This window comes from Parasteatoda tepidariorum, chromosome 1 (assembly GCF_043381705.1).
Source record: "Parasteatoda tepidariorum isolate YZ-2023 chromosome 1, CAS_Ptep_4.0, whole genome shotgun sequence".
Lineage (NCBI taxonomy): Eukaryota > Metazoa > Arthropoda > Arachnida > Araneae > Theridiidae > Parasteatoda > Parasteatoda tepidariorum.
In genome coordinates this window covers 28,585,180-28,598,562 of record NC_092204.1, presented here as the reverse complement: position 1 = coordinate 28,598,562, position 13,383 = coordinate 28,585,180, and the positions used below count along the sequence as shown (strand labels likewise).

General features: G+C 30.1%; 1 protein-coding gene across 2 annotated transcripts in view; it reads right to left on the bottom strand.

The window, feature by feature from the left end:
* LOC107449821 (cell adhesion molecule Dscam1) overlaps positions 1–13,383 on the bottom strand; it is a 356,610-nt gene that overhangs the window by 44,693 nt on the left and 298,534 nt on the right. For both annotated transcript variants that reach the window (XM_071177996.1, XM_071177997.1), the window contains exons 11-14: positions 12,277–12,402; positions 6,381–6,554; positions 3,743–3,890; positions 533–681 (exon numbers count right to left, since the gene is read on the bottom strand). In XM_071177996.1, coding sequence (XP_071034097.1) covers positions 533–681; positions 3,743–3,890; positions 6,381–6,554; positions 12,277–12,402 — 597 coding nt within the window. The remainder of the gene's footprint in view (positions 1–532; positions 682–3,742; positions 3,891–6,380; positions 6,555–12,276; positions 12,403–13,383) is intronic.

Below are 13,383 nucleotides of genomic sequence, written 5' to 3'. Positions count from 1 at the left end.
TATTTATATATATATCGAATTTCTTATGCGTTATTTCTTATTCTTATCATTTAAAAAGTCATTTGCTACCCGTGAAATGAAATTTCTAATGAACTTTTTTGTAATGTTATTTACTTTCTGCCGTAGATTATAGCTAGATGGCGTTTTTACAACAACCTATATACAACAGCACCTTTTCTTTAAAAAAAATATTAAAACCAACACTTGAAAGCAACAATTTATTTTTCTGTAGAATTTTATTTTCAATTCATTTTTAATCCTAAGTTTTGTCGACGTAATTGAAAACTTTGTTTAGCAAATTTAATTTCATATTTTCTTTTCTTTAGTGCTTTGAAATAAATTTATTAGATCATACTTTTTTCTTCGTCGGAATTTGCTTTTTTTTTAAAGAAATATTTGTTTGAAGAAAATTAATTTCATTATAAGTAAACAACGTGTTTTCGGTCATGATCACTCGGAAGTTTCATCATTTGTAAATATAAACCTTTTTATCACATTAAGGACTCTTTTGTACTCTGAAATGAGATTTTACCTTGCACCAGGAATTGGATTATTGATTCGTCCATCCCGATGTCGCTGACTGCAGTGCAACTATATTTTCCCGAATCATTTCGCATCGCATTGAAGATCTGAAGCTCAGAGGTTGTCTGATGTTTCTTCGATATATTTCTAATGAAGTATCTGCAAAAGAAGAAGGAAGAACTGTAGAAGAAAAAAAAACTGATTTCCTCTTTGAGACAAAGAAAATATTAAACGGTTTATCTTATTTGGAATGCAAATTTCAAAACACACTTCTTTGTTCCTTTTTAAACGACTGAACTTTGTGCCACAAAATGTTCGAAGATGAAAAAGTAATTTAATTTGATTTACCATTTTTTTCCCCAGTTACTTCCTGATTAAAATTTTTGTGTCCGCAACTGCTACAAAATAACTTATTTATCTGTTAAGTATATCCTATCAACAGATGGTATAATGAGTTTAGAGTTCACGCCAAAATGATATACTTAATTCTAAGAAAGATATCCAAGCATGATTTTCTAAGAAATCATGAGTGTAAGGAGAAACCATTATCAACTTAGCGGTGAATATAAAGAATTTATTCTCGTTCTTGTTTCTGAATACGGGTCTACTACTGTCTGCCTAGGACACCATCCTGTGTCTTACTTAGCGCTTTCGTATACCAAGTAAATTTTACTTATTTAACCATACAGTTCTCCGTTTCATTCATATCTGGCAACATCCACTTCTCCAATTAGCGAAGCCCACGACTGCAATTAATGTTTTGAGTTGTCCCTAAAGCTATTGTGTTTTATTATTTTATAACTTTATTTCATTCGCTTACGCGTATTGTATTAATAAATCATACAGAACGGTTATTTTGTTATATTTCAAAGCATATTTTTTTTTAAAAAAAAGCCATTTATAAAAAGAAATATCGGAGAGTCGCTTTTTAATAATTTTTTGAGAAACGGGATTTAAAATGCAAGAGTAAACTTTAAAACCAGGGATTACGTTTGTAAAGAACCGCCATTTTACAGGTTAGATGGTATTGTAACTAACATATTAACAATGCAAATTAACATTCTTGAATTATTGATTGAATATTAAAAAAAGTACATCATGCAAGCGCATTTTACCACATTTTTATTATTCTCAATTTATAGGTTAATTTTGATTCAAAAATTCTAAATAAACTTTGATTGAATTGAATATATGATGCCTTTTTTCTATCACAATTATAGAAAATGATGTTAAACGCGAGCAAATGATTTTAAACGCAATTATTTTTAATTACATGAAAAAATTAACACTTATAACAAAAATTTAATGTTGAGTATTTTCATTTCCGATAAGGTTTTTGGGCAGTCAAACTGAAATACGATGCCTCAAATACGCGTCTAGATACGTTATAGTGGTCTCAGAAATAAATAAATAAATCTACTATGCTAAAGTGTAAAGTGTAAGTGTAAAGTGTAACAATAATATACTAATTTGAGTTTCTCTATCATATTCTAAAGCATTCGTTGAATTAATTCATTCAGATTACGGAGATACAGGGCGCAAAATAAAAAACGGACCATTCTGAATTACTTTTGATCTAATGATTGGATCTTCACGGTTTGTGGCACAATCTTAATGGTTTGAGCGGGTGACTTCAAATATGCTAAATAACTAGTGCAGACGATGTTTTAAGTTACGAAATCAGACACAAAAACGTACTTTCTCTGAATAAACGTATCTTTATTTCGACGGATTCAGATTTCTCCCCCCCAAAATGAAGGGGTTAGCCACAATCTGAGAAACATTCTTCATAGTTCGGTCTGGAGAGCGAAAGTTTGGATCCCTTAATGTTAATTTAAATTTCTTGTGTATTTAACCATATCTCGAGAAGCTTTCAAGCGAATTGAAAATTTTTTGCACACAATTACAAAATTCTGTTATTTAAATATAATTCTATGAAAAAAATGAATTTCAATAAATATTTATTTTTAATATTTTATTTAATAATTTTGAATTATACGGTATACAATTTTTATACAGTTTTTAAAGAATGTAATTTTAAATGGAAATTATAAAATTTGAGCGAAACCGGTCGAATAGTTCTTGAAAAGTCGAATTTTAACGATGCCGTATTTTTAAATCAGGGTTTCTTTGGAACTATTCGACCAATTTCGCTCAAAATTTGTATTTTGCCTTGTAAAATTGCATTCTTTAAAATTATGTGAAAAAAATTATATATTGCAATTCATATTCCTTGCGACACCTTTTAAATGAAATAATAAAAACTAATAAATAGTTGCTAATGGATATATTTTGTATGAAATTATCTTTGAGTAAGCGATTTTTTTATTTGTGTGCAAATACTTTTGAATTCGTTGAAAAGTTTCGAGATATGGCGAAATATGTAAAAAATAAATTTAACATAATGGGATCCAAAATTTGTATCTCTCACCTCGCCAAAATATGGAGACCATATTTCTCAGATTGCGGCTGCCCTCTACATTTTGAGGGTCAGAAACCTGAATCCATCGAATGAAAGCAATGTTTATTCAGAGAAAGTACGTTTTTGTGTCTGAATTCGTAAATCAAAATATCTTTAGAACTAATTAATTAGCATATTTGGGGTCCCCCTCTCTAACCTTTAAGATTGAGTCTCAGAACGTGGAGATCCTATCATTAGATCAAAAGTTTCCAGGTTCAAAATTCAGGTTTTGATTATTAAATACAGAATTATTATAATTTTATGTAAGAAAAGTTTGTTAACATATTTATCGTAACAAAACAAACCACTACTTGAATTTAGAAAAAAAAAGCAATAGATACACTGAAAAAAAGTTTAAACTTAGGATTATAGCACGTGTGACACAATAAGAAGTTATAGAAGAGGAGTAATTTTACTACTTCTTGTTATCAATCTATAACGTTAATTCTATATTGTAAGACAGCTAAAACTGGAAACTGTTCCTAAGTATCTTGAGACTTTTACATTTTGAAAAAAAAATTCAATATAAATGACTTGATTTATATATGGTAACATATAATCATTTTGTAAATGAAGTACATGAACAAAAATGGGCCTTTTAACTCTGTAGTTTAACAGTTAATAATTATTGAACTAACTCTTGAATTTGTTAAATTCTTTAATACCGTCGAAAGCCCTGTATAATTTTATGTACACTCTCGTGATATCTTATAGTTTTCATAATGCAACCCAAAACAATGTTAATAACAATAATGATACCTTTTGTTCGATTTAGCATCCAGTATCGTTTTGTCTTTCTGCCAACTGATGGTGATGGGCGTGTGTCCAGTGGCGTCACATTTGATGGTGGCATTCATTCCTTCTTTGGTGGCTCTGTTTTGAAAGGAATCTTTAAATCTGGGAGGAACTGAAAATTAATAAAACAAATAAAGACTTTTTCATCAAAGTAAGGTTAAAATTGTCATAATTTTTAATAAAAGGCTTTTTTATTACACATAGATAGTATATAACATCCAAACTTAAATTGAATTAAAAATAATAACAATTGCTACCAAAAGACATCTTATCTTATGGTTGAGCAGTATAAAATGCCTAAAATTAAGAAGAAGAAAAATAACACTATTGCAACTAAATGACATTTTGTTCGGAGCAATTTTCGATACTCAGGCATTTCAATCATGATACTTTTTAGTCCATAAAATGCATGGAAAGTAATTAAACTAAAATTAATGCATCATCAGCATCGATTTAATAGTCTACTACATCCTAATACTATCAGTTTAATCAAAACTTAATCAGTCAGCTACTTAACTATCGGCTGCACCAACTGCAAAATATTTCATAAATTCCAGATTTGAATTCCATGTTCCATATTAATGCAATCAGTTTTCTCTCTTAAAGTTTACATAAAATATTCAGAATGGAGAAAAATTAACAAAAAATGAACACCAGATAATGGTTTGTTCATTTGAAGATTGGAGTCTTTTTTTAAATTTATTTTTTAATTTCAGAATTTTTACTTCAAACCAATCAAGATTTTCATCGTTTTTAGACCTTTGCTTTCACAGTTGCTAACTGTTTTGTGCACTTTTCTAAGATGACTGTTTTATCATTCGTCGTAGAATTATTGATATAAGAAAACTTTTAAAAAATAATTTTATCTTAAGAGAACAAAAGTGTTCAATACGTTATTCATTTTCCATTACTGTTTCGCTCTAAATTAATGTTAACTAATGTGTTATTTGCGAATGTGTAAGCCGTTAACTTCCAACACTTATTTTGGTCGATGTAAATTTTGCATGGGTAAGAAAGGCCCCATTTCTAAAAGTTTCGAGCATGATTTTTCAAATAATTCCAACAATTTAAAATCTCAGAAAACATTTATTGCCGAAAGAAAGATTGTTTATGTAGAGTTAGTGTAGAAGTGTTTCCATATTTTAGTCCAACTCTTGAATGTAATGGTATAAAATAAAAATAACTATACAATGCGGCGGAAGTGAAGTCATGATAGAAAGTTAAAAATTAGTTATTTCTGCCTGGACGGAAAACGAAAATATTTCATAAACCGAAGGTTAGCTTATTTCTACCCGCTTGCTTATTTCTGCCTAGTTTCGGTTTACGACATATTTACTGTTTATGAAACTGGGCAGAAATAAGCAAGCGGGTAGAAATAAGCTAACTTCCGGCTTACGACATATTATAGTTTTCCACCCAGGCAGAAATAAGCAACTCTCAATGTTCTGTCAAGACGTCCCTTCCGCTGCATGGATCCCGACTGTGTGGTAAACTCAAAATGTCGAAATGCTTTTAAATCCATTTTATTATTCGAAAGGTAATTTTTTTATTTTAGATCTCTAAATTCTGAAATTGAAAAAAAATTCTAGCTTCTTTATTTGTTCAAAAAATATCGAAACCACTATCGGACCACTTTCAAAAGATATGGATCAGTCCATTCCTACATATATACATCACACACTTTCCGTTTTGCAATCTTTCTTTATTTAGCTCACTCTTAAAAATGTAAACATTTTGATTAGAATTGAACATCATGAAAGTAAAATACTGGATTTTCAAGTAAAATCAAAATGAATGCAAATGACTCCATTCATTGATGAATTGTTTACCTGTTTGAGAATTTTATTTACATAGTTAAAAAATTTATATTTTATTCAATTTATAATATGTATTCACTTTATCTTCAATTCAAAATCATTATTATATACTTTGAACTTATTAGACTTAAAATTTTGTTGCATTTTTTTTAATAACTGCTAAAATCTCTTCCCTCAGAATAACTAAAATTTCTCTATAGTTAATTTCATTACTGTTACCAATCGATATCGCTTTGCACTGACCACAGTGCTGACGTGAAATATTCTCAGTGGTATACGGATCATGGGTTAAAGTCCTCTTTCAGTCAGGCTAACCGTGGGAGGTCCTCGCGATCTTCCTCTCCATGAAACGCAAATGCTGGTTAGTTCCATCAAAAAATCCTTCACGAAGGCAAATTTCGTACAATACTTGATCCGGGATTTCCCTTGTCTTCTATATATATAGGGTTCAAAATTACAAGGCTACGGAGTTGAACATTTGTAGTCGTAAACCCGAATTTGGGTCGGCTGTTCAACGACGGTTATAAAATAAAATAAATAAAATAAATTGAATAAACTCCAATGTATTTTATAAAACCGATTCTCACTTTAGTTGTATGTTACTTTTATACAATTTAGACTGCACTGTATTATACAAAGCTGACTGTCACTTTTGCTGTCTGTTATTTTATATTATAAGAATTCCACTGTGTTTTGTATAGCTGATGGCTATCTTTTTTTGTTACATTATATAAAGATACAAGACACTCAAAGCAAAAGTAATGTTAGAAGAAGAAGATTTCTACCCAAAACCTGGAGGGAGATAATTTTGCTGAGTCCAGCTCCGATTCCATTATTAGCCTGGCAGAGATAAGCACCCGCATCGTTTTCTTCAGCATCCGAGATGACTAATGTTCCGTTGTTGTAACGATGAGCTCTAGGACTGGAATGCACATAAGTGAAATCACCAGCTGTGTTCTCTGCAATGATCATCATCTCACTTTATTAGAAATGTTAGATCCCTTTTTATAAAGATAAATTACACCAGTGATAAAAATAGCATTCAATAAACCATAAATATTTTCCGAGCAAATATATCTGAAGTAACCGTAGTAAAAGGATAAAAAAGGTAATTAAATATTCAATAAAATCAATATGCAATCCACACGGTTTGAAAGCGGAAATAAGTCGACTGAATTTCAGTTATATTTTTAATGCAACGTTTCAAGTTTTTGAGAATCTTGTTATTCTAATATTTTTCGCACGTTTTAAGGTTTTAGGGAAATAATGAAGAAAAAAATTGCTTTTTTTTAACTTTTATTCTAGTGATTCCAGTATTTGCATAAATTAAATAGAATAAAGGTGGGTCATAACTGTAGTTAAAACTGTTAAGATGCAAAACGATGTTCTCTAATAAATATATGTTACAAAATAACAAATTTCAGTTTCTATTCTTCAGCAGGCTGTAACAAACACGTTTGCTGTCTGAAATAATACAGAAAAAACAGATCCAGTAATAGTTTCTATTTAAGGGAAACGTTTTTCTGCTGACGCTTTCATTTATTGAGTTGCATAAGGTTTATTAAATTTAATACGGTTAAAAATAGCTGATACATTAAATCTTTAACAATCACGTAATAAATGAATAAAATGAATTACGCCTATTTATATTTTTCATTAATTTTTTTAGTTAAAAATTGCCAAAAAATGACAATATAGAAAATTTAAACTTTTTATTACGGTCAGTGACAGACAAAAAGTGCTTCAATCACTAATCGTAAAAATAAGTTTTTCTTTACCGAAATCACTAATGTCGAGTGTAATTATAACGTTGCTGCTTCACACGTGTTCCGAATTGTTTTTATTTAAACTGCTTTAACCCAGTTTTATAGTTTATTGTTCGAAAAGAAAATCTTTTAAGCAAACGAGTTCAGTTATTTTAGCTTTGGTTCTCTTAACCGCGGTGGCATTTCAACCCTTAAATTGATCGATTGTTTTTTTGGTTGAAGTGCCACCGTGGTTAACAGAGCCAAAACTAAAACAACTGAACTCGTTTGTTTCAAAAAGTTTCATTGCGAACAACAAACTACAAAACTGAGTTAAAGCAGTTAAGATAAAAGCAATTTTGCTTACGTGTGATGCAGAAACATCACAGTAATGGTGATCTTTGAAGCAGGCTGGGATCGAACCAATGACCTTTGCGACCTTGTAGTAACTAACATGGGAAATAGTGTACACCTTCGAAGTGAGTTAAGAGGCTTAACCATATAAATGTATATTATAACCGTATAAATTAACGTTGAACTCTGGCAGTTTTGAAGTTTTTAACAATTACGACCACTGGATTTTTCTCAAAGAAAGGATTTGGCTTAATAAATTAACGATGAACTCTATTAATAATTTTAAGTTTGTTAAAGTTACGGGCTTTTTTCTCAAAGTAGGAATCTAATCCTCAAAATAATAACAAATACTCTGAATTTTACTGAATTCTCTCAGATTGTATTGAAAAACTATTTGAAAAACTATTTCTCCCGCAGTGGACTGATCGTTAAGACACGGTTCCCAGCCGATCACCGCAGTGTGCGGGTGGGTGACCGCTTGGATTAGTCTGCTAAAGGACCGAGAGTGTGTGATATTGGTCCTCGTTAAACTGTTCTACTGTAAAGTGCTCGACTTCGCTCGTAGGCCGTCGGGCTACCGAAGCGGGGGTGCCATCCCCTCTGCAGAGGATCAAAATTGAGATGGCATGTCTTCGGATCATCCTCAGGGATGTTTCCCAGACCGTCGCCAATAGCCCATTGTGCAGCTCTAGTGCGACGTACATTAACTACAACAACAACAACAATTGAAAAACTATTTGGAAACAAAATTAATTTAAGCTTTCGTTTACAAAAATTGAACCGAAACTTTTTTCAGAGCATACCATTTTGTGTAATACAGTAGTAATTAGTATGTTTTTCTTCACAACATGCCAGTTTATTACAGATCAAGGTGGTCCTAACTAGTCGTTATTAAATGCTGGGCTTATGAAATCCCACTATTATATGCTAGGCTTCATCATGCCAAGATATCTATGACTTTAAGGCATTTTTGCGACCGGGATAGCCAGGTAGGTGTTGGTAGGGCACTGGGTTGATGTACAAAAGGTTGTGGGTTCGATCCCCACCTGCTGAAGACTCCCCGTGTAGTAAATGGTGACTAGTGCACTCAAAATCTGTCGAGTCACAAAGTCATCTATGTTTCTATAATAAATCATACCTCTGGGGGTTACTGATCCAGAAGTTTCCTTGTCTTCTGGATTGGTTCAAAATTACAAAGCTACGGCGTTGAACATTAGTAGTCGTAAACCCAAAACCGGGTCGGCTATTCAACGACGGATATAATTTAAGGTATTTTTCTTCTTTTTCCGCAGCTTCAATTCATCTCGTCTTCCTCTTTTGGGGGGGGGGGTTCAAATAACTAACCAAAACTTAACTACCAAAAACCAATTTATTAATTAGGATTCCGTAGTATTTCATAACAATAATATTGTTTGATTGTTCAAATATTTTTTTTTTTGCGTAACTCATGATTGTATAGATTTCGCTAGACATTTTAAAGATGTAGAAGCAATGTATCTGTGTTTTTAAAAAGTCAGTCACCGAACGTTATTTAGCGCCATCTATGTTATGAAAACTACCACAATTGCTAAAATGGTATTATTTGCGAAATGTTATGAACAATTCTATTCCCCTCATCAAATAGGATGTTGTGATCAAAAATATCACTACACAAGGAAATTACTGTAAAAACATTACTTGTATCTTCAAATCCAATTTACCGATGAGGTGCTAATAAATCTATTCATAAAAATGTCGTTTGAACTCAAAAAATTATACTCTTTTAATATTTTGTCTGTTTAAAATTTAAAACAAGATTTCTAATCAATAATGTTCTACTGTTTATCTCGAAAATAAGTGAACTATCCGAATTAAATTAAATAAAACTTTTTAAACGAACTACATATAACACGTTATTAAAAATAGAAAAAAGGAATACATAATTCCCATCTGATTATCATTTATTACTTTTCTTCTTCTTCGAGAGAGGAACATAGTTTTTGTTTATACAATTTTTAAAAGTACCCCAAAAATACATTTCGGGGAAAGTACTTTAAAGTAAAACTATTTAACAAAACTGAACCTCCCTGACTGTGCCACCAGTTCATTTGAATAAAAAAACACACGGAACATTTCAACTTTATAAACAGGAAAAATTTGTTATTATAACTGAAATTAAATATAGAACGCGTTCGAAAAACATCGTGCTGAACTATGTTTTTCTTAGAATTAAACGTCATAAAGAAACTCTTTCATAAACAAATACACTTTTAAAAGTTTATATGCAAAAATAGTTGCTTTGTACTTAGTTTTACGCTATATTTATTCCAAAAAAAATGTTTTTCATTAAAATTAAAATGTTGCCTAATAATTTTTAAAAAAATATTATACTTCTGCTTGAGTCAGAAACAGATATTTTTCTTTTCCTAAAAAGGAAAATATTCGTGTTTTTGTTAACTCAAATTCATTTTAACTCTGTTTTGAAAATTTCAAGACCCGAGGGAGCCTCGCCACGATGTTTATTCAACATATTTTAATAAGTTAACTTTTTTGAGATAATTTAATACCAAAGGTAAAATACGTTTTTAGTTTCTTTCTTTTTTTTTGAATTCTAGTTTTTAACGCTACACTAATCACATTACCACGATTTGGAATAATTTAATAAGGAAACGGTTCTAATGATTTAAAATGACTAAATAAAAAAAAATTGTCAAATAAATTTTTAATAGAGGATCTTAAAAAAAACACGTACTTTTTATTATACTTTCATCGACATGTGCAAAAAAAGCTGTTTTTATAAATACTTTTTTTTATCGAATAAAAACGAGTGCACACTGAAACTCGGCGTGTTAAGACGCGATTTTCTTTTTCTTTAACATCTTTCGTGACATTAATTATAATTTACAAACGCTTAAACTCGTTAGTTCTCTTTTAATCTTTCAATTTTCCACACTGACGTAGCACTGAGGTTGTTGTTTGCATCCTCACCCCCCCCCTCCGCTCCGAGTTTTGTGAGTTGAGAAAGATATTAAGGAAGTTTTCTTTTATTTATTACTTATTTCTCTGACATTAATGAAGTTAAGCTTCTAGTTTATTGATGTTTTCTTTAAAAAAACATTTTTGTTCTCACATAAAATCATATCATTATCTTTTACTGAAAGATTTTGAGTTGTTACCTTTTTAAGTTAATTATCAGCATTTTCACTCACCGATTCTATAATGACGTGAGATTGAGTTAGTATAATAAAGACTTTGTAGCGTTTGGGACTTGATTTGCTTTATAGAAAATGCCTACAAGGATAATTAACCCACAAATGCGTTATAAATAAAATATGAAATATAATCTAAAAGCTTGCAAATAATTATAAGCGTAATTACATTAGATTATAAATGTTAATTAAATTAAATTGTGTGTAATTGTTAAATAGTTGTCATATAATGTAATGAACAACAAATTATACCAACAGTGACATTAATATGGTTTCAAAATATTTAGAAAAAAATGCTGCTCTCTTTGGAGCTTTAATTTCAATTTCACTCAAACTTCTATTGCTTAAAAGAATCACTCTAACGTCAAAATGTATAAGGCTAGTTAGAAAAAACGACTGCTTGCAAACCATCGACGTCTTTTTTCAATGTGCAATGCTAATTGGAAAAGACTACTACAGCATCATGCTTTTTAAGCTTTTTGCAATGACTATATATATTTTCAGATACTCAGATATCTATCATTCCTTGCTCAATTAACTTGATTTATTTCAAACAATTTGAAATAACCTTTGATATTTTTAGAATAGTGACAGGGAAAAAAATCGATCTTCACTCAATTAGTCTGATTCACTATTCTTCTCTATTCAAAATGTTGATATAATTCCCTGTTTTCTGCAATTATTCAAGTGACACATTGAAATAAGAAAGTTCCATTAATCAGGCTAATTGAGCAAGGAATGATATACTTTCAGATACCAAGGTTATATATCATTCCTTGCTAAACTAGAATGATTAATTTCAAATAAATTTAAATGAGGTTAGATATTTTTGAAATAATTAGGGAAAGAAAGCTTGAACTTCGGTTAATTAATCATTATCATCGTTCTTCTTTATTAGAGGTGCTGGTATAACCTATACATACAAAGCGATGAAATTTGGCATTAAAATAGTTTGAAGCTTGAGGAAGGTCGCTGTCGACATTGGAACATTCTACGACGAACCGTTCGAGCTGGATGAGCGAAAAAGGAAATGGAATTTTCTGATAGGTTCACGTTTGCCATTGTAATAAATTTTATTATAGACAATTTAACTTTAAAATATTTTAAAGATAACATCAGAAATATTTCCCAGCTTATAACTCTATTTGATCAAAGAACTTTCTTGCACACACTTTAATATTTAATTTTATTTTTAATTAGTTGTGTCAGCATTGACGCGGTAGCGTTAGTGAACTACATTTATTTTGTTTATGTGCTTATAGTAATTATCTTAAAATGTGCTTCAATAAATGTAAATAATTTAAAATCAAATGAAAATAATTCAAATGAAAAAGAATTAGTATAGATGATTAGATGATGATTTAGTATATATGATGAAAATTAGATATCAGTACCTGTATAGATGAGCTTTTTCCATAGAACACTAGGGGCAGGAAAACCTACTGAGGCGCAATCCATCCACACAGTATTCCCTAGTACAACACTAGAGTTCCTAGGTTCAACAGTCCACTGAGGAGGAACTGAAAAAGGCAAGACCGAAACTTCTACTTAATTATTTTCAATTGAAAAGCATTTTTACATACAAATATGAAACATTCAAACAGCTATTTGTCTATATTGGAACAAATCTTGAAATACTTGAAGTAAATCATGAAACTATTCAAATAAATGTGTTCTAATGAATTTATTTTTGGACATAAATAGTATGAATTAAATATATATAAATTAAATATATATAAATTTAAAGTCTTAAAAGATTTTGTGAATAATGGATTTTGAATGTGATGCTTTTGGTAGTACTATCTAATGCGTTTTGTAAAAATTTCTAAGCCAAAGACATACTGAGTTGATTTATATTAATTATTCATCATTATTTTTTTTTGTTTTATTTTCATTTTTTTAAATCGTCAGATGGTAGAACAAAATGAAATCATGTTCCCTTTATATATATATTTCCATACATTTCGGTTCACACGTTTATAATTTTGATGATAAATTTTTTCTCCTTCAAATGTTTGAGGGAATATAAACAACCAATGAAATTTATTTTGTATTTTTTTGCCAAAATAATCAGACTTATATTAAAATAAACTTTTAATGCAGTGTTTAAAGTTATGTAAGTTGTTTGTAATTTCTGATGTTAAGCTGAAGAACTATGGTCTTTTACAGTTATAAAAATCAGTTACAGTTCGTATACGTAAATGATTAAGCAATTTCAGCATCGACTGGCAAATAGCATATACAGTAAGGGGCAAAATTCTTTGAGACGATAATTTTTCTGTAATTAAAAACTTCTTAATTATTCATCCTAGTAATTTGTAGCTTCAGTCATGCTGTATGGGAAACAACTAATAATAGACTTGAAAAAAATTCAACCTAACAAACACCAAACAAAAATTTGGTAATTGGAAATCAAAAGTTTTGAGATGATTAAATTTTTCCATATTTTGATTGAAATTTAAAAAAAATTAAGCAAATTTTTAATACTTCGTTGCACACCA